Consider the following 22,307-nt stretch of genomic DNA (forward strand, 5'->3'; position numbering starts at 1 on the left):
GATAAGGGCTACCAGATAAGTAGTGACTGAGGAATGAAATCTGTAGGGAAGAACATGCAGTTGTTTTGGACAAGAGATGGTTGTTTTGAGGCATTCTGATTTATTTTCTATTTATCCCTAGGTGAAAATAAACTGATAGGAGACCTCTTAGTACTTGGTGGAGCAACACTCTACGGCATATCGAATGTGTGTGAGGAGTACATCGTCCGAAATCTGAGTCGAGTGGAATTCCTGGGCATGATCGGGCTCTTTGGCTCCTTCTTCAGTGGAATTCAGCTGTAAGTGGGCAGGTTTGAACCCACTGAGGCTCAGATAAGTGTAGCTGTGGCCTCTGTTGAGATACACTAACCACTTCTTCCAAATTAGTCCTTTCCTGTGGAGAGCAGGTGTCTTCTCATCTTGAAATTTGCATTGGTTTCCATATTTCAAATGAGTGATTTGAATAATAACACAAATTTTTACCCAACTACTCTAACTCAAGGACCAGTGTCCTTAAGTACTCACATGAAGAGGGAGAAGACACATCCCACCATCTTGCTGCTGGAAGACAAATGGATACTTCATGTATTAGTCTGAACTGTGAATAACAAAATCTAAAGCTTCTTCTGGTTCTGTTTTGTACTTTTAAAAAGCCACTTTGATTTCTAAAGAGGTAGAGGACGCATCAAGTCAGAAAGTATTTTACTGGTTCACTTGTTCTGTGGAACTACATTATGATATGGTGGAAATCATGAAAAAGCCTTTGAGAAAATGGCCTTTTCACTTCAAAAGTGTTTAGCACGTAGGAGATTGTTGCATGGATTTCAGGATCTACAGAGTGAGAGCATCTCACTCTTCCCTAATGAGCCTCTCAACTGCAAGCCTAATAGTTCCAATGTTGCAGTACTGTGACTGATGTAAAAGTAGCCCTGCAAGATTGCTGGATTTTGTGCAGGTCTGTCACTGGTGCTTGTAACACACACTGACTTTTATTAGTCCAAAACAAGTTGCTTCTCTACAGATCTAAGCTGCTTCTAAGAACAGAGGCTGATCAAAAAAACACAGGCCATCAATTCCTAATTCAATAGTTCTGGTTTTTTATCTAAAAAGCTTAATGTACTTATTTGGGATCCGAACAAGTGTCTTAAAATTATTTATATTAACTAGCTGCCATACAAGAAGTTCCCTTTTAAAAAACATGAAATTTAAGAACATGTAAATGTGCCTAGTGTCTTTGGCTAAAGCATTTTTTTATATGTTTGTGATTAAGTAGATGCTAACATTGTGAGGACATCACAGCAGTGCCCTTATCTTCCTCTGTGTGTGTAAACTGTCATGTAAATGTGTCGTATTCCAGAATTCAGTGGTGGTGTCATTACTCCCTCTTGACCCAAGCAATTAGTCACAACAGACTTCAGGGTCTGTGAGCAGTTCTGCTGGTGAGAATCTGGTTTTGGAATAAGGCATCTTTGTGTAAACAAGACACAGCTGGAAGGAAACAATAACAAACCATTTCTTTGCTGAAAGCCCTAAGGTTTTTCTCTTCAACCTTTGGTCCAAAAGTTCACTCCAGCAGGTTTTTCTCCTCCAGCCTCTGCAGCTTTTTGCTGATGGTGCCTTCTGGGCACCTTCTGGAGACCCAGCCCGTTTATTTCATACCTGTGCCTTTTTCTTACCTTTGCATGTAATGTATAGCAGAAGTCACAGTTATGTGTTCACAGAGATTTAATCTAAGTAAATACAACACTTCCTTCAAAGAGAAGCCAGTTTCTCAATTTGCAGGCTCTTTCTTTGAAAAACTACTGGCCACTTTGGTGCAATATAGGATCTTTAGATCCTCTAAACTGGAGGAATCTTAGATTGTAACATAAAGCAAACACACATAATGCCTGTTGTGCAGCAAAGGAGGAAGAGCTAAGGTATCAGGGGAAACAGTGAATTAATGAGTTGGCTGATTACCCAGACATGGTGGAAAGAGAAGTATATTGAATATGATTAAAGCAGGGAGGAAGAATAAGAGATTAGTTCACCAGACTTGAGGATGTCACAATTACCCAGCAAATGGAGATAAGGTTATCTGATGGAATCACATAATCATAACATGGCCTATTTTCTAATGTCCCCTGAAGGTCATCTGGTTCAAGCTCCTACTCAAAGCTAGCTTCAAAGTTACATCAGGCTGCTTAGGAACTTGTTCAGTTGATTTCTTAGTATCTCCAAGAATGGAGGTGCCAGTCATGCTGGGCAGCCGGTTCCAGTGTTTCACTTTTTTTTTTCCCTTGATATTTAATCAGTTTTCCACATTGCAACTTGTCTCCATTTTCATTCATCCTTTTGTTGTGCACCTCCAAGAAAAGTATGACTATCTTGTCTGTAACTACGCATTGCACAGTTAAGATGGAGAATTTATTGTTGTATCCTCCTTTTTCCCAGCTTAGCCTTCTCTTCTTCACACAAAGCAAGCCCTGCTGTTTCAACATCTCCTCTTAGATCCTGTCCTCAACCTGCCTGACTATTATGATGGAGTTCCACTGTACTCCCTTCAATTTACTGTTGTCTGTCTTGTTCTGGACAGCCCGCAGTTGGATATTGTCTCACAAATCGCATCCTTCAACTTTCTGTCCAGACTTTTACTAATACAGCTCAGGATGCTCCTCTGCTCCAGGGACACATTGACTTGGGTTCAGGTTGATGTCCACCAGGACTCTTAGGTTTATTGATGGAAAACAACTTTCTATCCAGTCAGCTCCCAGCCTGTACATAGTGTCACTCCACCCCAGGTGCAGGAGTTAGTGCTTGTTTTTCTTGAACTTAATGAGGTTTCTTCTCACCCTTTTCTTTAGACAGCATTGTAGACAGTCCACCCATCTAGTCCATACCTCTTGAGTCTCTAAAGATCTTCAAGAAAATCACACTGGAAACCTTGCTAAAGTAGCAGTAGGTTACACCACATCCTCTCATCCATTCCCTCTCCCTTATTATCCAGTCACCTCATCATGAAAGGCAGTCAGTTGGGTCAGGTTTGCTCTTGGGAGCACAGTGCTGGCTGTTCCCAGTGGCATCGCCTTCTTCATTCCTGCAAATGGCTTCTGGGTAGATTTGTTCCTTAATCTTCCCAAAGGTTAGCATAAGGCTGGCCAGGCTGTACTTTCTATTCTGTGTTGAATTGAATGTTGCATTTGTCTCTTTTCAGTCATCAGGGACCTCCTCCAACTACCACAGCCTTTCAAAATCATTGATTCCAGTTCTTCAGTGTCTCTGGCATCACTAAATGGCCACTTCTGGCAAAGTTTCTCTCACCCCTCTTTGTTTCACAGATCATAAGGAACCACAAGCCATAGCATATTGTTTTATACATCTGTTGTACTGGCTAAGCAATAATGTGAACACAGTGTTCCTTCGTTTGAGCTATGTGAATTTTTTTTTTCCAGACCAAGAGACATTGCAGTTTGTTTTCATTATATTCTTCAGGAATTACTGATAAAAGAAACATATACCTTCCATGCAAAGACACCTATAATTTAGTTATTTTGCAGAGGATATAGTCTTATTATTCTGTACACAGTATTAGATCTGCCTCACATCAGCAGCAAGCAAATTAGAATTTACAGGATCCAACTCTTTAGACTGGATTAATCTGGAAGGTGCTGAACTCCTGCAGTTTTACTGTTAGACTTGGTCTTCCACATGCCATCTTTTCTACTAGGTACTTTGTTTTTCAATCTCTATAATTCCATATTTTAGACTTGTTTAAAATAGTGTCCAGACCAGCATGCAGAGTTGTGCACAGCAGGATTTATCTGGAAATCACACAGATAGGGAAATCAGTTACCTGAGTGAAGACCTAGCTTGGGAGGTATCTTATCTCCAAGGGTCTATTTGCCTGGATTGGTAAGAGCTGACTTGTCGCCACCTTAGAATTTTATGGATTTTTTACTTTGATGTTAATGTACAGTGCAAGATTTACAAGATACTGAGAGTGGACTTTTGCAGGTTTGCCCATCCTTTGCTTATTATCCTGACTTTCACTGCTGTGACTGTTTGGTTTCTCTCAGTGTGTAAGAAATCACAGTATGCTTCCCAAACCAACCTGTGATATTTATTTATTTTACACTGCAGAGCTCCTCTGGAGCGTGAAAAACTCAGATAGATGCATTATTAATAATTAACATTTAAAAGCTTTCAGAATATAAGTCAGAAAAGTACAAAAGGATTGAACATTTAGGGGAATGGACATGTAGAGCAGGTATATAGAGAGCTGGAAATAAACCAGGGGAAATTGTATGCTATCACATCTGATTACTGCCCTGAAGACCTTTCAAATACACAGACACAGGGATAATGCCAGAGTAGATTAGCAAACTCTTGATTGCATTTGCTTCCTACAGAGATTTTTTGTTATAAGGTTATTTATGTTGTTTTGTCCAGCATTTGAATTGAATGAGTGGAAGTAATTTAACTTCTGTTCTCTTCCATCAAATTTTGCCTTCTCTTCTCTTCCAGTGCAATCATGGAACACAAAGAGCTGTTGAAAGTCCCCTGGGATTGGCAAATAGGTAAGAACACATTTTATCTCCTTGAAGATGGTTACTGAAGGAGGCATGGAGACGGCCAGTGTTTGGGGAGGTGGATACAGAGTTTCAGGGGAGCCAATGTTTGTGACTTTTCCCCTGGTTACTACCAAAGGATGAGCTGCATGCCTCATAACTGTTCTTAAATTATGTCTCCTCCATCGCTGTGTTATGCCTTCCTTACACGATTGGGTTAAGCATATGAATACTATAAGATAATCATTCAGACAGCCATGAAGTAAAACAGTAATGGGGTTCCACTTCTAAGATTCAATGCAGCACTGGGGCAATAAATGAGGTAGTCATGAAGAGCCAAACCTTTTCAATGAAAGCCAAAGAAAGAAAATGGAACAGAACAAAATAACCTAAAAAAGTACCCGCAGCACATATTATAGCCTCATAAATTCCCTTCCAGGGGGAGCATTTCTGTATGGAAGTGTTTAATTGTTTTCTAAATTGTCTTGGTGGAATATAGCAGATGTGTCCTTTAGACAAGTTTTGGAGCATCATGCCCAATGAAGCTGTCATGGTGTTCTGCCAAGCAGGGGATTGCATGTTCCCATTTCTGTTTGGAAGCTCAGTTTATAACCCCCTTCTAATCAGTCCAATGAATTATTTGTTTTAAAAGCAAATCGATATTTAGGGGAGTCCCTATAATCACTCTTTCATTATTTATGACAATAGAAGAAATAAAAGGATACAGTAGCATAGAGCTGATGGATTGCAGAGGATTCAAGCTTTGGCAATCCACTAACAATAGTTCTTTACCTAATTTCAGACTGAACATCAAAATGACAACCCAGAAGTGTGCAAAAACAACTGACTATTGGGGAATCCCTGAGGGGAGGGGATACAAATTATGGAATACAGTTGGTTTCTTTAAACTTTGAAGTTGGTTCTCAATTTCCTTTCATCATCCTAAACCTTGATAAATACAGCACATTTTTCACAAAACATTGCACCTAGAAATCTTGGAAATTTGAGCTGCAAAACTGAGTGACAAATCAATTTAAAGCATCCATGGAGAAACACACTCAACTGTGTACTATAAGTGTATTGGCCTTCTTTAATTTGAGATAATCAGCATAATTGCATCAGTGTTTGTTTATATTTCATGACAAGGAGCTTAGGGACATAATTAATCTGGTACTGATGGAACTATCAGTGGTCATACCAAATTAATCTACTATCCATGTAAATGTCGTAGCCACTTCCATGAGATTTCTGATCAAACCCAGTATCAGTGAAATATGCTGTTAAAATAAAGGCTTACTTCATCTGTGATGCTGCCAAAATGTCCCTGAAAGTTGATTACTAATTCTGAAGAGTCCTTACGCTTCACAAGGCTGAGATCATCTTAGCAAAAGCATCATAGATATGTACTTGCTTTGTTAGAGCAATTTTTGGAAATGTGGTGTAGTTGAACATAGATTAAATGGTGACAGTTCTGTAGTTCTTCCCTGGCTTCCGCTGCACCTGGTGTACTTTCCATTGCATTGGCAGTGATACAAAATTGTCAAGAAGTGATTGACAAATCTGTGTCAGGGAGATCACAGCCTTGTCCTGAGCAGTTATCCGCTGTGACAGACTCAAACCTGCAGTCCAGCAGAGTTAAATCATCAGCCTTCCCAACAGTGGTGATAAAGTCACAGCAGGCAACCTCATAAATAACTTGAGGTGGCCTGTTGCCATCTGCCATAATTGTGCTTTTAAGATCAAATGAGCTACCTTTTAACTGATGCAAATGATTTTTGAATATAAAGATCTAAAGCCAATCTGTTATGTCTATCATGTTTAAAACAGGCTGTGGCCCTCCTGGTGTTAATTTTGGAAATTGCCCTGATACATATCATCATCTTCACACTTAGTGTGAATCAGTGTAGCTCTGTTTGAATCCCTGAAGATTTAAGTATTAATCATTGCTGATAACCAGACTGAAAGGAGGATGATTTTACAGTTTTGACTGAGTGGTTTCATATGAGACCATGACAAGTTTGATAGTGATAGATGAAATAGTAACAAATAAACTCGCATCAGTTTTATTTAAAAGAAAACCAGTTTGTAGCTCCAAGGAAGTGCCCTTTGTTACCGGGTGTTTGGATATTTCTGAATGGTTTTTGTTCCAAGGCAGTATGGAAGATCATAACTGATTCCATTTCATGCCAATTCATCATTTGCTTTTGGAGTAAAAGCACAAAGGCAACATTTGTGAATCATTTCACCCTGCAACATTCAACCACCTTGCTCAGGAACAAGACCAGAAGTTCTCAACTCATATTGGCCTTGGTCGTACTTGGGCTGTTTTAGACAGATCCTGCCCATTTGTGTGAAGACCCCAAGTGTAAAGAGAAGTGGAAAAATACTCAGGAACTGGGGCTCATTCAGCCTGTGGAAGTTACCTATGAGGAGGTTATCAAAAGGACAGAGCTGAGGTCTTCACAGAGGTGCATGGCAGGAGGATGAGAGACAGCAGACAGAAGCTCAAATGACAGATTCAGACAGATAAAAGGAAAATCTTCACACTGAGGACAGGCAGGCAGGAGAGCAGGTTGCCCAGAGAGCTTCTGGAGTCTGCTGGGACTGCAGCACTAGTGGCAATTCCCAAGGCTGCTATTTGCACTGCATGGATACCTAAGGGGGCTGAGGCTTCAAGCTGTTGACTTAAAACATATTTTCAGTCTCAAAATCAGCCCTCTAAGAAGCAATATCTGAAAATCATATGATGTTAATTTCATTTGTTTATTGTCACCACTAAATGCCACCCAGCTGGTAGATATTACATGTATTTTTAAGCTGTAAATTAAATGCCACTTTATATTCACCTTTGCTAGAACAGCTACAGTTGAAACAATTTTCCACTGGAACTGAAATGTCCTTTGGAAAAGCAGCCTGTGAAGCTGGCTGTCAAATAATGTGAACACCAAGGCAGTACCATAAAATTATAGTGTAAGTTGAGGGCATAAACCAGCAAAGCTGTGTTAAATCCAGACAACCAGAGGGTTGGTGGACCAGCTGGTGATTCATAGACTGTACTTTGACAATGCAGACTTCTGATCCACAAAGGCTTTAGTGCCTGACCTGTTCTTCTTAATCCTTGAAGAAAAGCTGGTTTCATGCTTCTGTATGCAAAACAATTTCCCATTGACCTAAACTACACTCCATATGGTACAATTATTTGTCTGCTACAGAAGAGTCACAGAATTTAAATAAAGCAGCTTTCAAGCACTGCCTAAAACTGAATTCTGATGCCAGTATGCAATGCACACCTTATGAAATTGCCACCTATGAGTAAAAGCAGTTTTTACCATGATTGTCCCTGTTCTGAATATAAATCCAAATCCTTATCATGCCATAGCATGTATGGACACTGATAGTTTGTGTCTGCTGCATTTGTTTCAGTTGAATGTACACTTCAGTTCATAAGTTTCTAAAGGACTCAATCTGTCACAGCTGATTTTGTCCTTTACATAGCTTTTCTAGAGAATTTTTAACTAAATGGATCCACATGCAGATATATGGACATTATATGGCGTGGTTTTTTAATCCTTTCTAATCCCTTTCAGGACTTTGGCAATCAGATTTTCTACAACTTTTAGTCAATAACATGTTCTGAAGAGCTGGCATGAGTCTCAATTTAGGCTCATGCACATACCAGCTGGGAATTCTGTAGCGTACAGGAGGCCAAGAAATAGCATTTGCATGAGAGCAGATGTGTAAAGTGTTGCCTGGTTTCTTAACTTCATATTGATTAATTTGCCTTGGGATTTATCAAGTAATAACTGAAGCAATGAATTCTTTCCCAGTAAGTTATTTAGGTTTTTAAATTAATTTAGATTTTTACTGTAATGTATTTTTATTATATTAGTGTCTAACAATCTAATTCGTGTGAGGCACTCTGTAAACATGCAGCAGGAAAGAGTTTCAGCTTACAAAGGTTTTATTGAGGAAGGCAGACAAAAAGGAGCAGAGGAACAGAGGTGCAAAACCAAAGTGATTTGTCAGTTTTGGTGCAAAGTAGGATTAGGACCTTGAAAAACTGAGTGCTATCCACATGCATTCATTCATTTGCACATTAACTCCTCTACAGATAATTTTGCATTCATATTTTGGGTCCATTCCCAGAAAATTCTGTGTGCTCCATCCAACTCAGCTGAACTCACGTGGTGCTGGGGACATTCAGCTCCTGCAGAGACTAGATCTGGTATGTTCAAATGCATCATTTTGTCCAAGTCTATGCTGGACATGAGGTAGTCACTGCTTGTATAAGACACCAATTTGAAACAACTCTGCTATTATGGAGATCCCAAAGGATACCAAATGCCCAGTGTTGATATCGTTTTCACTCTCTCTATATGTATATATTATTAATTTGAATTTTCCTTTGACAAAGCATTCTTCTTTCTTTTCCTAAAAGCACAACCTTCTTCCTCCCAACAAAGTCATTTCTGCAGGCTGTAAGGTCACTTTGCTTCTTGTTTCTCTTCTGCAGGCTTGCTGTACGTTGGCTTTAGTGCCTGTATGTTTGGCCTCTACAGCTTTATGCCAGTGGTCATAAAGAAAACCAGTGCGACTGCCGTCAACCTCTCCCTGCTCACGGCTGACCTGTACAGCCTCTTCTGTGGATTGTTCCTCTTCCACTACAAGGTATGTGGGAATCAGAGATGTGTTTGGGTGATAACAGTATGCCTGAGGGAACGTCAGTGCAGAATGAGGAAACAAGAGAAGCCTCCAAGCTTTGCTAGATCTAAACAGTAAAAGTGCAAGTTGATTTTTTTACGTCAGTCTTCCTACACTAAAACCAGCTTTATTATATGATTTCTTGTTTTCTAAGAGAGCTCATTTGGTCTTTTTGTTACAAGTTTTAAGATTTGAGTACCTGTTCATCAGACACTGTACCATTAATTTCATCTTACTTATCAAAGGGTCTTATCAACTGCTGTGAACAGACCTAAGGTGGCAGCATGAAGGGAAGGACTCTTCCAAAATTCCCACAGACTGGTTTTTTTTTCCCCCCTGGGAACAAGGTTGTTTCATTCATACTGATTCTGAATTTATAACTAAATTGTTCATAAATTACACCTTTCTCTTGGCCGTACCAGTGGCTTGTCTCTTACTGTAAATGCCAAAATTTGCAGCATGTTTATGTTGAAGTTAAACTTTGACCTCCCAGGTCCGCTAATATTTAAAACACCGTGTTTTACAGGACCTCATTTGACCTCCATTTATCAGGAATGGCACTTCATTATTCACAAGTATCCCTCCTCAGTGTCCATCCAGTGAAAATAACATTGCAGTGCTGGAAGCAATTGCTTTCTACCATCATTTATGCACAGGAGGGAGGTTGCTTGATAGCTAAATTGTGTTAGAAGTGTTAGGCAAAAGAGAGCATTAAAATTCTAAGTGTCTAATCAATTCAACCAGATTTTGTTATGGTAATAGTACCTGAATGAATCTGAATGAGACAGTGAAAGTTCAATTCTTCGGAGTCCAACACAAAATTGTTTTTCACTACTGTCTTTTATTTTGGTTTTATGGGTTTGAGAATTTTGCAGGCAGAAGAAAAGCAAGAATAGAAACAAAAATTTGACTGAAAACACTATGTAGGTGTTGCATGCTGCTTTGCAGATCTGTCTCATGGTGGTATTGTTTCTTCTTCTTTTTACCTCACACTTCAAACCCAAAGTGTTTGACATTAGATGTTATCTGAAAACTTATCTCCAGTTAATAATATTATTTGATACCCACAGACAAATATATTTAGTGGTGTTAGTCCACTGTTTCTAAGAAAAATTACTAAATTATACAGTGAAAGACAAATATTATTCTGAAAACAGTGGTGGTGGTGTACTAGCAAAATCAAACTCCTGTAGAGGGAAAAACTCAAAAGGCAGCTCTGTGCCTTTTGAGGCACAGAGGCAAAAGAGGTTGGACAGCTCTGTGCCCAACATTGCTCAAACCCAACAAAAAAGGCAATTTTGCAAGCACAAACTTTAAAGTTCAGATATTTGAAAGGTAAAAGGTGTATTAAAGCTTTAATTGCTTCCCTGTGTCTAGTTTTTGGATACATTAGCAGAGCCAGGAAGGCAGAATTTTCAGCTTTAGTGACTCCCATCCTTCTACAGTAAGTGCATGTCAGCTCCCATCTGTAACAGCACCTTGGTCTCCCTTCAAGACCTGTTATGGAAAAAGTGCTCAGGAGTAGAAGGCTCAGAACTGAAAGGTTTTCTGGTTGAAAGCATCCCTGTCAACACGTGTCCTGGTAAACTGGTTGAGTTCCACATCTGAAGTAACTGATGGTCCCCTCTGCCCCTTGCTCTAATTGTTAGAAAACTGAAAATCTCATTCTGCTATGGTTGCTGTGTGTATCATGCTGTTGCTTTCATAACCACTTATCAGACAATTACTTAAACATATTCAGGCTTTTCCCTCCACTGCTGTCCTTGGAAGACTTTCAGAACGTTACTTCTCCAATATCTACAAACCTCCTTATTTCCTCCTTATAAATTTACTTGTGGCTGGATTTGATGAATGGTTTGGTCCATTCATCTTCTACAGAGAGCATCCATTAGCAGCAACAATGCCCATCCCCATGGCATTTTAGTCCACTGTAAAAGTAAAAATGTATCAGTAGAGAGGAATCACATTGTCTCAGCCCTTAGTTCACTAATCAGAGCAAGGCCTTCTCTGCACCTCATCTGGTTGGATTTCCTCCTCCCTGAGACAGCCCTTTCAGCTCGAGGTCCTGGTTCCTCCAGCACCTGGTGCAATGCCCTTTACTCTTTCTCTAGGAAGCCAGTTACCCCATGGATAGCATGCCAGCACTGACATTTTTTCACCACTACATTTCTTTTGTAATTTATACTCATCTTGCAATCCATACACCTCACGTGTCTCTCCTTTGTTCTACCCAGCTGAAGTGTTGATAAGAAGAAGACTTTTATCAGGGCTTTGTGAAAGGACCTTTACCTGAAATGCAGCATCAACTTCTCAAGCTGTCAGTGTCTCCTTTCACACCCTTCAAACTTACTTTGCAGACGAAATTTGAAGAGAGACGCTATATGCAAAGATCATGTAGATTTAAAAGTCCACTTTAGTTACTTGGTTTCTTCTTTAGTTATCATCCTGTAAGCCTTACAGCCTGTTTTTATCCATAGTCAGATGACCTCCTCCTTTTCTTTATGGTTTGCTATCAGGTATCATTTTATCTGAGGAAGCAGAACTGTGAAATGTGTGACTTGCAGTCAATAATGAAGTCTAATATGTTGGCATGAAGAGATCTGAATTAATTCCCTTCCTAGGACTGTGTACACTTGCTTGTTTCCTAGGTTTTAAAGAGCTATTTCGTTCCTAGCCCAGCTAGTTCGTCTCCTGCAGCTCCTTCTGCTTTTTGCTGCACTGGCCGATGGGCATAGCCCCACTTCACTGGGAAGCAAATGGGTTTATGCTGAAATAAGATCAACTGAGTGGTTTAGTGTCCCTTACAGAATATCATTTTATGAGGCTTTCAAGAAACTGTCGTGATTTTTCCCTGTGCTGCCACTTTTATCACCAGACAGGTTTATTGCACCTATAGCAGTAGATCTATGATAATCCATGGAAAATGTAGGAAATTAGTTTAACTGAGCTTCAGAGCTTTTGAAACTAAACTGAGGAGAAGGTTGTCTTTGAAGTGTTTTGATTCATTAGCATTTCATTTTTATATAATACAGCCTTGCAATATCATTGCATGCAGGACATGTATGAGTTTATAAAGAGCTGCAGCATCTTCTCAGCACACTGAACACTTCCCAGGCCCATGGAAGCTGGAAATTCAGCCTGTTAACTTGACACAGTTCTGGTGATATATATGAAATTCAAGATTTAGTTGTTCAGGATGCTGTTGTGTTAAAATATAAAAATATATAGCTTTCGGTTAGAGATAGATTACTAGATTGTAATGCATCATTCTTAAAAGTTCTCGCATCCCCCAAATAAAAGCTATCTTTTTTTGTTTCTTCTGTAATCAATACTTGATTTTAAATATTCCAGCAGATGGAGAAATGTGTATGGCCTCTTTGATAGCTGAGTATCCACCGCTGCTATAGCATTTAAGTATACAACACCATATCTTCAATATTTTTTTTTAAATTCTCTCCATATTAATATATGTTACACAATTTTTATGTTCAAAACTTTCCTAGATGTCTGTTCTCATTTTACCTTCTTCTTTAGCACAAGTAACAGGACTGTCCTTGGCCATTTTGTTATGGATACATGAACACCAGTGGTACTAGAAAATTCAGGGCCACGTCTCTGGGTGCACAGAGTTAGAACTTTTGTACAAATATGGGGGCATTTTTCTTCTTTTTCTTCTTCTTTTTTACATTTTAGTCTCAGCCTTAGCTCTTTTGTTATGTGAACTTTTAGACTTATCACTTTTGCTCTGCAAGCTCTATGTTGTCTTTAGTCATTCTAAGCAAATTAGGTTCTCACTAAATAATCTAAACAGTTTATTTTATATTTTCCAGCAGCTAGAGCATGAATACTGATTGTGTTCTGGACCAGCAGGTTGAGTCACACTATATTATATCATTACCTAGCAAGCCAAGCACAATAAATTATATTATGCCTTGCCAAATTCATTCATGGCTTTATCCAAGGTACAGCTATAAAAACTCAGAACTTCTGGATATAGTAGCAATTCCCAAATGAAGAAAATGCATGTATTTCATAAAGAATCAAGGAAGTCATGTATCTTGATTCAGAATCTTGGAGAGTATCTGTGACAAAGGGCTTGGATACACAGACAAACATGATACTCAAAACCTTCCAGGACCAGAAATCTGAAATTCTGCTAGTTGAAACCTCATTTGCTGATACTCAGTGATGTTTCTAAAAATTGCTTTTCAATGCAAATTCTAACAGTATCCATCCAATTGAAGATGCCAGTCTTCCCATTACATGAAGAAACAAGCCATGAAGACTGGGGTTTTTCCAGATGAAGAAGAGAGGGTGATGGTTGGCTGAAGGGGGTTCCAGGTTCTTTTTTGACAGCACAGATCCTAAGCAATGCCTGTGAATTTGGGATTTACATAGTCATCACTGTAGTGAAAATTTGACCCTTGCTAGAAATATGTATTGAAGCCAGCGTGAGTTTTTCTGCTGTCTTTGGTGCACTTCAGTTCATTTTCCTAAATTAGGAAAGCCTGCCACTCAAGGAATAATCTTAAAAAAAACTACAGTTCCATGACTATGCAGATGAAACCTTATTGTTGACCTTGACTCTATATGCTTCAGGCAGTCCTGGATTTTGTTGGAGCAGGATGGATACAATCTCCTGTTATGTTTGGTTTGAGTGGAGGAGTTAAATAAAATTCGTTTGGTTTGGGGGAGGATTGTTTATTACTTTGATTTTTATTTGGCAGCCATCTATAAACATCTGACAGACTTTCCCCAAACCTCTCACCTAACTGAGAAAATACTTCAGTTTATGTTCTCACCTTTTTTTTAAATTTCCCTGAAAGTATAAGCTGAAGTCAGTAAGTTCCTATTCTTTGCTTGCACTTGTTAGGGATCTAACACCTACCTATTTTAAACTTTGACAGTGGGGTTGTCAGTGGTGCTGTCAGTGGTGCATCATTATTTCTAGTGAAGCAGGCAGTGCAGGCTAAAAAACTGTTTTTTACATTATCACTTTCTCAGTCATATACTTACAAGTATTTTTCTGATGCAAGCTGCTTGATGGATAAACTTTCTGTTTTAATGGAATTTAATCACATGGCTTTGATCCTTTTCCATACTTCTAAGCCTGTGATGATAATAATGAGGGTAAGTCATATTACTAGTTAATTCTTTATGTCACTGGTAATGTGCAAAAGCCTGTGTTCATGTTTCCTTTTCTTTTCCAAAGTACTAAATTTCTTGCAGTGGGAGTCCCTCCCAACAGCTCTCCTCCCATGAAGCTGTACTGTCTACATGCCTTTCATTTAAGCACCATCATCTTCAAATTCCTTTAAATTTATTTTTTTCTTTGGTTAGCTATTTGAATTTCCTCCTCCAAATTACAGTCAATTAGAAAACAATTAGATGTCTGTGTTTAAAGAACTGCTTTGGGGTGGAAAGGAGTTAGGTGTGCCTTTGGTCACACGAATTCCTGTGACAAAAGGGCCCCTTCCACTCACGCTTTTTGTCATGGTGCAGGATGGCATACAACAGAAAAGCTGTGAAGTAAAATGTCAGGAGAGAGTTGAAGCTGGAAAACAAAATGCCTCCCACCAAGATGTTGCGCAGCCTGACAGATTTTTAGCAACACAGCACAGATATGGCAAGTTTTTCAAAATACTGCATTTTTTAAAGGATGTCTTCCTTTCACAGTGCTATCTTGAAATAGATTCATTAGTTGCCAAGCATGAATAGTGAAACATGGATACTCACTCTTTGGAAGCTGTCAAGAGGGGTGTCAATGATGTGACATTCATATTGCAGAAGTTATGATAAAAGCTTCGATTTCAAATATATTTTTTCAGACACCAGCTCATCATAAATGTCAAGTTTTTTAGTTTGTTTTCAGTGCTTTTAGCTTACGACTTTTTCATTTTGTCTCATGTTAAAAGACTACACACAACAGAACTGATTTGAAGCTTTCTAGGAGAATGCATTTTTGTTGGAAATGCCTGATTATCAAAACAGAAATGCTAAGTGAACACATCTTGATCTTAGAATACTCCAAAGCAAACACCACCACCACCACTCCCTTGTTATTGAGGATAACTTCTGAATCACATCTTCCTATGTCTGAGTGTCACACCTTCCTGCATAACTCAAGGGTTAAAATATAAAATCTATGGAATTAGTGAAGAAATTAATAGGGAATTGCTCAGAGATCTCTTAAGTATATCACAAGAGTTCATTGTGAAGTGCAATTGTTACAATCTGAAAGAAGTAAATAGCTTTAAATTTACCTCTTGTATGATAAATCTTCAACAAAGCCATATTGATTTTAAAGGTGCTTGTGAATATGGCATGGAAAAGGAAATCTGGGGGATCACAGCAATAAAGATGCATAATATCTAAGAACCAGAAAATGGATTGCAAACTGCAGACAGCAAAAAATATTGTAGCAAATAACTATCTTTTTCTTTAACACAAGAAAAGGCACAGACAGAAAAAAGATAATTCAGTCATCCTGTCTAAAGAGATGGATCTTACTGGCAACATACTTTTTCTAAATGATGCTCAATGAATATGAAAGCAAAGACCAAGAGGCTAAGTTTCATAATTACTTGTGGAGGAAAAAATCAGCATAAATAAGAATCTCAGCATTTCCCAAGATAAGCATATTTTTGAAAACAAGAGAGTACAATGAATGTGTTGAGTTACATATCTCAGCAATAATTTGCAACCCAGGAGAGAAAGCAGAAAAAAAGTCATGAATTAGCAAGGCAGCAGTTAATTCAAAACCTTAAACAAGATTCAGCTACTGAAAATCTACAAGATTTTGAAATTATGATTCTTTGAATTGGATGTTATTTTCACCTTTGCCTAGGGAAGATAAGACTAGAAGTTCCTCAGAGGTGTAGACAGAATAATCTTTGAAAGAAAATGCTAGGGGTTAAATACAATAATTTCAATATAAATTTGGAGACTTGTTATGGAACTGAGTAAACTTTCTTTCAAGAAGTGACCAGAAAAGAAGGTAGAATATTTAGGAAGTGTGCAAAGAATTATGTGTGACCTACAAATTATGCCATATATGAGCTGCCAGGAAAGAACATACATAAAATCTGGTTTGGTGTACAACTGAAATGTTTGTTCCAGTTGTGTCTCCTACCAGCCAAATCAGTGAATGCTACAGACATACAGGGTTAAAACATCCATATCAGCTTCTCTTTCCTACCGGAATGGAGGAAAGGGTCAACATGCAAACAAAACAACAGTTAGAAAACATCACTTTTACATGCTTTCAGTCGAAGCATAGAGTATTTTATTAGCTTCTAGAACATCTACAAAAAAATGTCTTATTTTTGTCTAAACTGCCTCTTTCCACTAAACTGAAAGCTTTCAAACCCGTGATATGGGATAAATGCTTGACAGCACCACTGCTGACAAGCAGTTTTATTAGCTGGACTAAACTTCTGGAATTATTCCCACCACCTACATGAGTTAAGTCTGGCAAGAAACACTGTTAAAATGGCTCATAATGGATCTGAAGGAGATTTTTAAGACCTTTAACTTATAGTAATCTCAAATTCATGTCTTAAGGACAAGAGGACCACTTGTAAGGGAGAACTCAAGATGCAAGTGGACAAACCATCTGTTTAGAAATTGTTAGAAATAAACACAAAACAAGGAATCACAAAAGAAAACTAATACTGTGCAGATAAAAAAGAGAAGGAGTGAAGTCTAATTACTGTAAAAGATAAACTAAGTTTGGCAGTGAAGAAGAAAGTGAAACAAACAGCAAAAGTTCTTCTTGTATATTAAGAGAAGAAATAGTTTTGCTGTGCAAGGAGAGTGGAGGCCAAAATTAAACAACCTTGTGCTTGGCACCAAAACAAAATTGGGACCTTCTGTCATATGCAGTAAGGATGAGAGTTAAATGTGAGGACAATGCACCATCTTTAATAGAAATAGAAATTACTACATCAGAAGTAGAAACAGAACACAATAATGTGAATACTTCAAATTTGATATGGAGTAGACAATAAAATCAGAAGTAAACATAATTAGAGACATGGAGATAAATGGAAAATTGGATAAAATGCAAGCTGGTTCACAGAAGACAGATAACCCCATCTAAACCTGATGTCTGATAATTTAACAAATTTTTATAGGGAAAAGACAAATAGTAGATCTAATGTGCAAGGCTTTTGAACATTGCAGCAGAGACAATTATCAGTTAAGCTAAAGAGCAGGATTAGTGATGTAAAGTTTGGAAGCCAGGTGAGAAACTGGCTAATGAGGATAAAGGACAAGGCAATGTGCTGAGAGAGAACCAGCATGCTCGAAGGGACTCGCTGATGGAGGTCCCAAAGAGTTGGTCTGGTTGAAGACCAATCTTGTGTAGTGACTGTAGTAATAGATTTGGCACCCTCAGTAGGAAGAAGAATTAGAATAATCAGGCAGCTAGAACTGGCTGACATTGAGAAATGCTGTGAAGCACAAAGTGCGAGGCAGTGTCTGTGGCAACAGATGGGAAGAATTTGAGCACGGCTGTGACAAAGCTGTTTCCAAATGAGTCTGTCTAGGTATTTCTGGTATTGATGGAGAAGTGCTAATGCCATAGGACAGGACAACTTACCATCTCAGGGACAGCACTTTTCTAGCTGTAGCTATAGGGTTTTTTCTGCCAGGTCAAACATGCCAGGCAGAGCTTTTTCCCTTATCTGCTCCAAAGCTTTGACAGAGTAACCGTGTGGGCCCTAACAATGTACTGAATATACAGATCCCTAAAACAATCTTTATTGTATGTAACATAGCCTTGATGGGTTGGAAGGGACTATAGAACCTTAACATGTATTAATCAGTCTATAAATTCACAGGGAGAAAATGAGAATTATTTGATCTAATGATACAAGAACATATGGGTGGAAACTGAGAATGTATAGAAATTAGGGGTATTTTCTGGCTGTCATAGCAGGGAGGTTCCAGGATAATTTCAAATAGGTTAGTGGAAAGTGAAAAAAAGCCCTAATAATGCTTGCATGAGGAGGATTTGCCAGTTGGAATATGTGCTCTGATTGTAAGCAGTAATGGAGGGTTGGATTTGACAGCTTAGGACATGGTCTCCATTCTGATTCCCTCATGCACCTGCCTTGAGAGTTGACTCAACTGAGAGCTCTTGGAGTTCCTGAAGTTTGGCCTCTCGTTGCCAGCAGCAGATGTGTCACACTACAGAGAACCCCGACATGAAACAGCCATGCCACACTCCTCCAGACAGCTGGCATGGTCACTCATGGTAAGAGTAATTGCAGCTGCACAGTCCTCGTTTCTCAGGGTAGGGGTGCTCCCCATTTGTATTGCCAGGAGAAAAGAACACCATTTGGGAAGGAATTTCTAAAGGAATGTGTTGTTGGATTCAGCAGGAAAATAGAAACAAAGAATCCAAGATGAATCAGTTATTGTACCCATGGTTTTGAACGCTCTAAGCACAATTAGCCTCATGTACAGTAATGGAGAATCAGTTACAGCAGACAGCTGCTGCTATATTAAATACTTGTACACAAACCCAAAAAGACACATGGCAACTGGCAGCTGATAGAGCAAACCAACCAAGAATACTGAAAGGTAAAAGTGGGGAGGGAAAATTGATTTTATAAGTTTTTCTGTTGTGCTCCTCCTTTTTGTACTGAGAGCATCTAAAAGGATAGGTCCTTTACCATTTTCTTGCCAAGTAATTGATATAAAATAACCAGAAATGAAGGTCCCTCTTGCCACAGTAAGGATGCTCACAGGAAATTAGAGCAATGTAATAGAAGTGTTTTAACTTCACGTGAAAATCTCTTCCCTACGTGGAGAAGATTAAAACAGATTGCAGGACTCATTCTACCTTGCACTTTTTAATTAGACAGACTGCTGATCCTGCAGGGGTTCTGAGCACAGGCTCATTTTTTCTTCATGTCTGATGTTAGAGGCAACAAAGGGAAGCAGAAGAGAAAGCAACGTTCCCATCTCTCCCAGCACTCAGGAAAAGAAGATAAGCCATTTCACACAAACATTTTGCCCCATAAGGCATGTATTTAGAAAGGACAGGCTATTATTAATTTTTTCTAAGAATACCATTTGAGAAGCATGAAATCGTGCAGCTTTGTGCAAAATCAGTATTTGCCTTACAGCTGCCTATGTCAAGCTCAGAGATTTTTCCCAAAATGCTATCAGTTTTCTCAATAAGTTTGTTTCATTCCACCAATAAATTCCAGGAAATGTATTAAATTTCCTAAATTTTAACAGAATTCATGGTGACAGTTTTCCAGTAAACTATCCTCATTTTTCTCCCTTGTAGATAACCTCAACATCTAAAAAGTGCTTAGGTTAAAGCTTTAAATCTCAGAGAAAACTGAGCTTAAAGCTTAGGAGTTTCCCACTGACCACTGTTTTACCAATTAAACTGTACCCACCAGCAAATATCATGCAAGAACTGAAAAAGAGGGTGCTGCTGTATGACAGAAAGCATAGATCAATATGTTTTACATGGAGTAAAACAAGCAAGCCGTAGAACAGAATCAGCTGGAAAATACAGAAAATGTGTCATCTGATACCATGTCATCACAGTTTCTATGCAACATTTGCAATTCAGCATAAGGCATAATAATGGACAGCATTTCATCTAAGTTAAATCATATTGAGGGTGCAAGCAAGCATCAGGAATTGAGAAGTATGGCCTTTCTGCCATGCTTGAAATCACAGGAAAAACTTAGTCTTTTTTTTTTTGCCATCACCAAATGGCAACGAGGGCAGGGTCAGATTTTCACTGTCGTTCAGGCAAACCAGAAACTTTTGCTTTGGGTTCTGCTGGCATGAGTGATGTGTTGAGACAAACTTCCTTCATTCAGTGATGATCAAAGATGTGGAAGAACTAACTACACACTTCACATTTCATCCCAGCTGTATTCAGAGGGCAAGATAGGACTTTAAGGACTAAAGTAATCACTCAAGACTTTATCCTCATGGTTTGCCTAAGAAATAGCTGGAGGTCATTGAAGTGTGAATATAATGCAATCCTGCTGGTAGTGGACAGACTTGCTGTCCAGCAGTTATCATCATTACTGAAGCTGTCCAGTGCCCCTTGGTGCCCTTCTCAGCAAGAGAACCAACATTTCTGCTCAGACATCCCAGCTTCTGCAGTTGGTGAGCAGGGAAGGCACTCTAAACCGTACCTCAGTGGCTGGAGTCCCCTTGGAGATTCCTTAAAAACCGAGAGATATGGCAGCACACATAAAGGTTCCAGCAGATTTGTTTTGTCTGTTTCAGTCTGGAAAACTCACAGCAGCCCTTGTGGTGTGTGGTGCCATTTGGGGTTACAAAATAGGGTGTTTCACTGGGAGGGGGTTGCCTCAGTTTCTGTTGATGAACAGATCAAGGTCTGAATCCCGAAAACAGTGTCTTCGTCGTGGGCTGGGAAAAATATAGTCAGCAATAGTTTAAGTCTCAGTGCTGAGCCAGGACAGAATCAGTCAGATCCTCATGAGTGTGATCCAAGGCAGTCACCAAAGAGCACTGTGAGCTGTGGCTACAATGCTGGCTCCTGTTACTATTAATAAAGTAATATTGCTGTAGCATCCAGCCACACAAGTGAAAGGTCTGTGTGAATTCCTAGTTCTCAGAGCCCTCACCCTTCTGGTACTGCTGCTGGCTGGGGAGTGTGTGCATCCCACAGTGCAACTTCTGCGCTTGGTCACGGTGAGCTTCATTTGCTATATTGGAGGTGAAAATAGAAAATTGTGGAAAGAAGCTCAGCCTCTCGATCAATTTATCAAACAGAGTGGAAATGTCTGTTTGCTATATAAAAGATAATGAGAGAAATTTGGTTTTAAATCCCTTCACTCAGCCTGCTCAGGTATTCATGTGTGAAATTAGCCAGGGGAAAAAGCCATAAGTCAGTGAAAGAACACCTATTGGCCTTAGCTTTGATGGGCTGTGCAGCGTATGCTACAAACTGAATTAGCCTGGAAAGCAGAGTTCACTGCACTGCATAGACCCATTGATGGGAAGGAAGAAGGTGGTGGGAGCTGCCTGTCTCGAGAGCATGGATGGTGCCAGCAGAAATATGGAACTAGATGAATTCCACCTGATATGTACATTTTTACCCCTCTTCATCTGTGGAATTCCGAGGAGGTCACTTTTCTCTGAGATGTAAAACTTGAATTAATGGACTGGATTTCTCTATTCATTTATGCCAAAATGTGGAGAACTGCCAGATGAGGTCGAAAAAAAGGTAGTTGTGCCATTTCATACTTTGTTACTGAATATGTGAAACATGGCAATTATAATTTTTCAGTTAGTAATTAAAAAAAACCAAACCTTTTTAAAGACTTGAAAAGCACAGTTGGATTGCCATAGGCTAGGAGCTGGGGTTCATACTACCTACCAAGAGATTCAGTGTGTGGCTGTTGTTCTGAAATACAAATTAAGTGCCAGAGTGCTGCAGCTCAAATAGTCTGCTCCTGCAACTATTTCCAGCTCAATGGGCTGAGTAAAACAGAATTTGCATTTTCATAACCGTTGTAATAATGTTCAAGATCATTATCATGATGGCTGAGCGAAAACCCAAAATTAGCAAATTGTTGAATTTCTTTGTCTGCTTGGCCTTTCTGCAGACTCACATCTGTCTCATTTTGTCACTTTGGATGCTGTTTTGCTGGGGTGTCGGTGGTTACACAGGCGTGGACATCTGTGGCAGCCAGAACTACTTGTCTGCAGATTCCCTTGGCAGGAGTCAGTCAGCACAGCCTTTCCTAGATGTGATTTTTCCATGCCGTTTCTTTGGGCTTTCCCTTCTAAATTCATGACCTGTGTACAGAAGAATGGCTTGCTCTCTCCAAGGCATGACTCTACTTCCTTCTAAACAGTTTTTCTTTTCTTTCTTTCTTTCTTTCTTTCTTTCTTTCTTTCTTTCTTTCTTTCTTTCTTTCTTTCTTTCTTTCTTTCTTTCTTTCTTTCTTTCTTTCTTTCTTTCTTTCTTTCTTTCTTTCTTTCTTTCTTTCTTTCTTTCTTTCTTTCTTTCTTTCTTTCTTTCTTTCTTTCTTTCTTTCTTTCTTTCTTTCTATTCTTTCTATTCTT

At 39.0% G+C, this 22,307-nt stretch overlaps 1 protein-coding gene across 1 annotated transcript in view; it reads left to right on the forward strand.

Moving 5' to 3' along the window:
• SLC35F1 (solute carrier family 35 member F1) overlaps positions 1 to 22,307 on the forward strand; it is a 226,561-nt gene that overhangs the window by 195,432 nt on the left and 8,822 nt on the right. The window contains exons 5-7 of the mRNA XM_063389877.1: positions 122 to 278; positions 4,483 to 4,535; positions 9,040 to 9,194. Coding sequence (XP_063245947.1) covers positions 122 to 278; positions 4,483 to 4,535; positions 9,040 to 9,194 — 365 coding nt within the window. The remainder of the gene's footprint in view (positions 1 to 121; positions 279 to 4,482; positions 4,536 to 9,039; positions 9,195 to 22,307) is intronic.

This window comes from Prinia subflava, chromosome 2, assembly GCF_021018805.1.
Source record: "Prinia subflava isolate CZ2003 ecotype Zambia chromosome 2, Cam_Psub_1.2, whole genome shotgun sequence".
Lineage (NCBI taxonomy): Eukaryota > Metazoa > Chordata > Aves > Passeriformes > Cisticolidae > Prinia > Prinia subflava.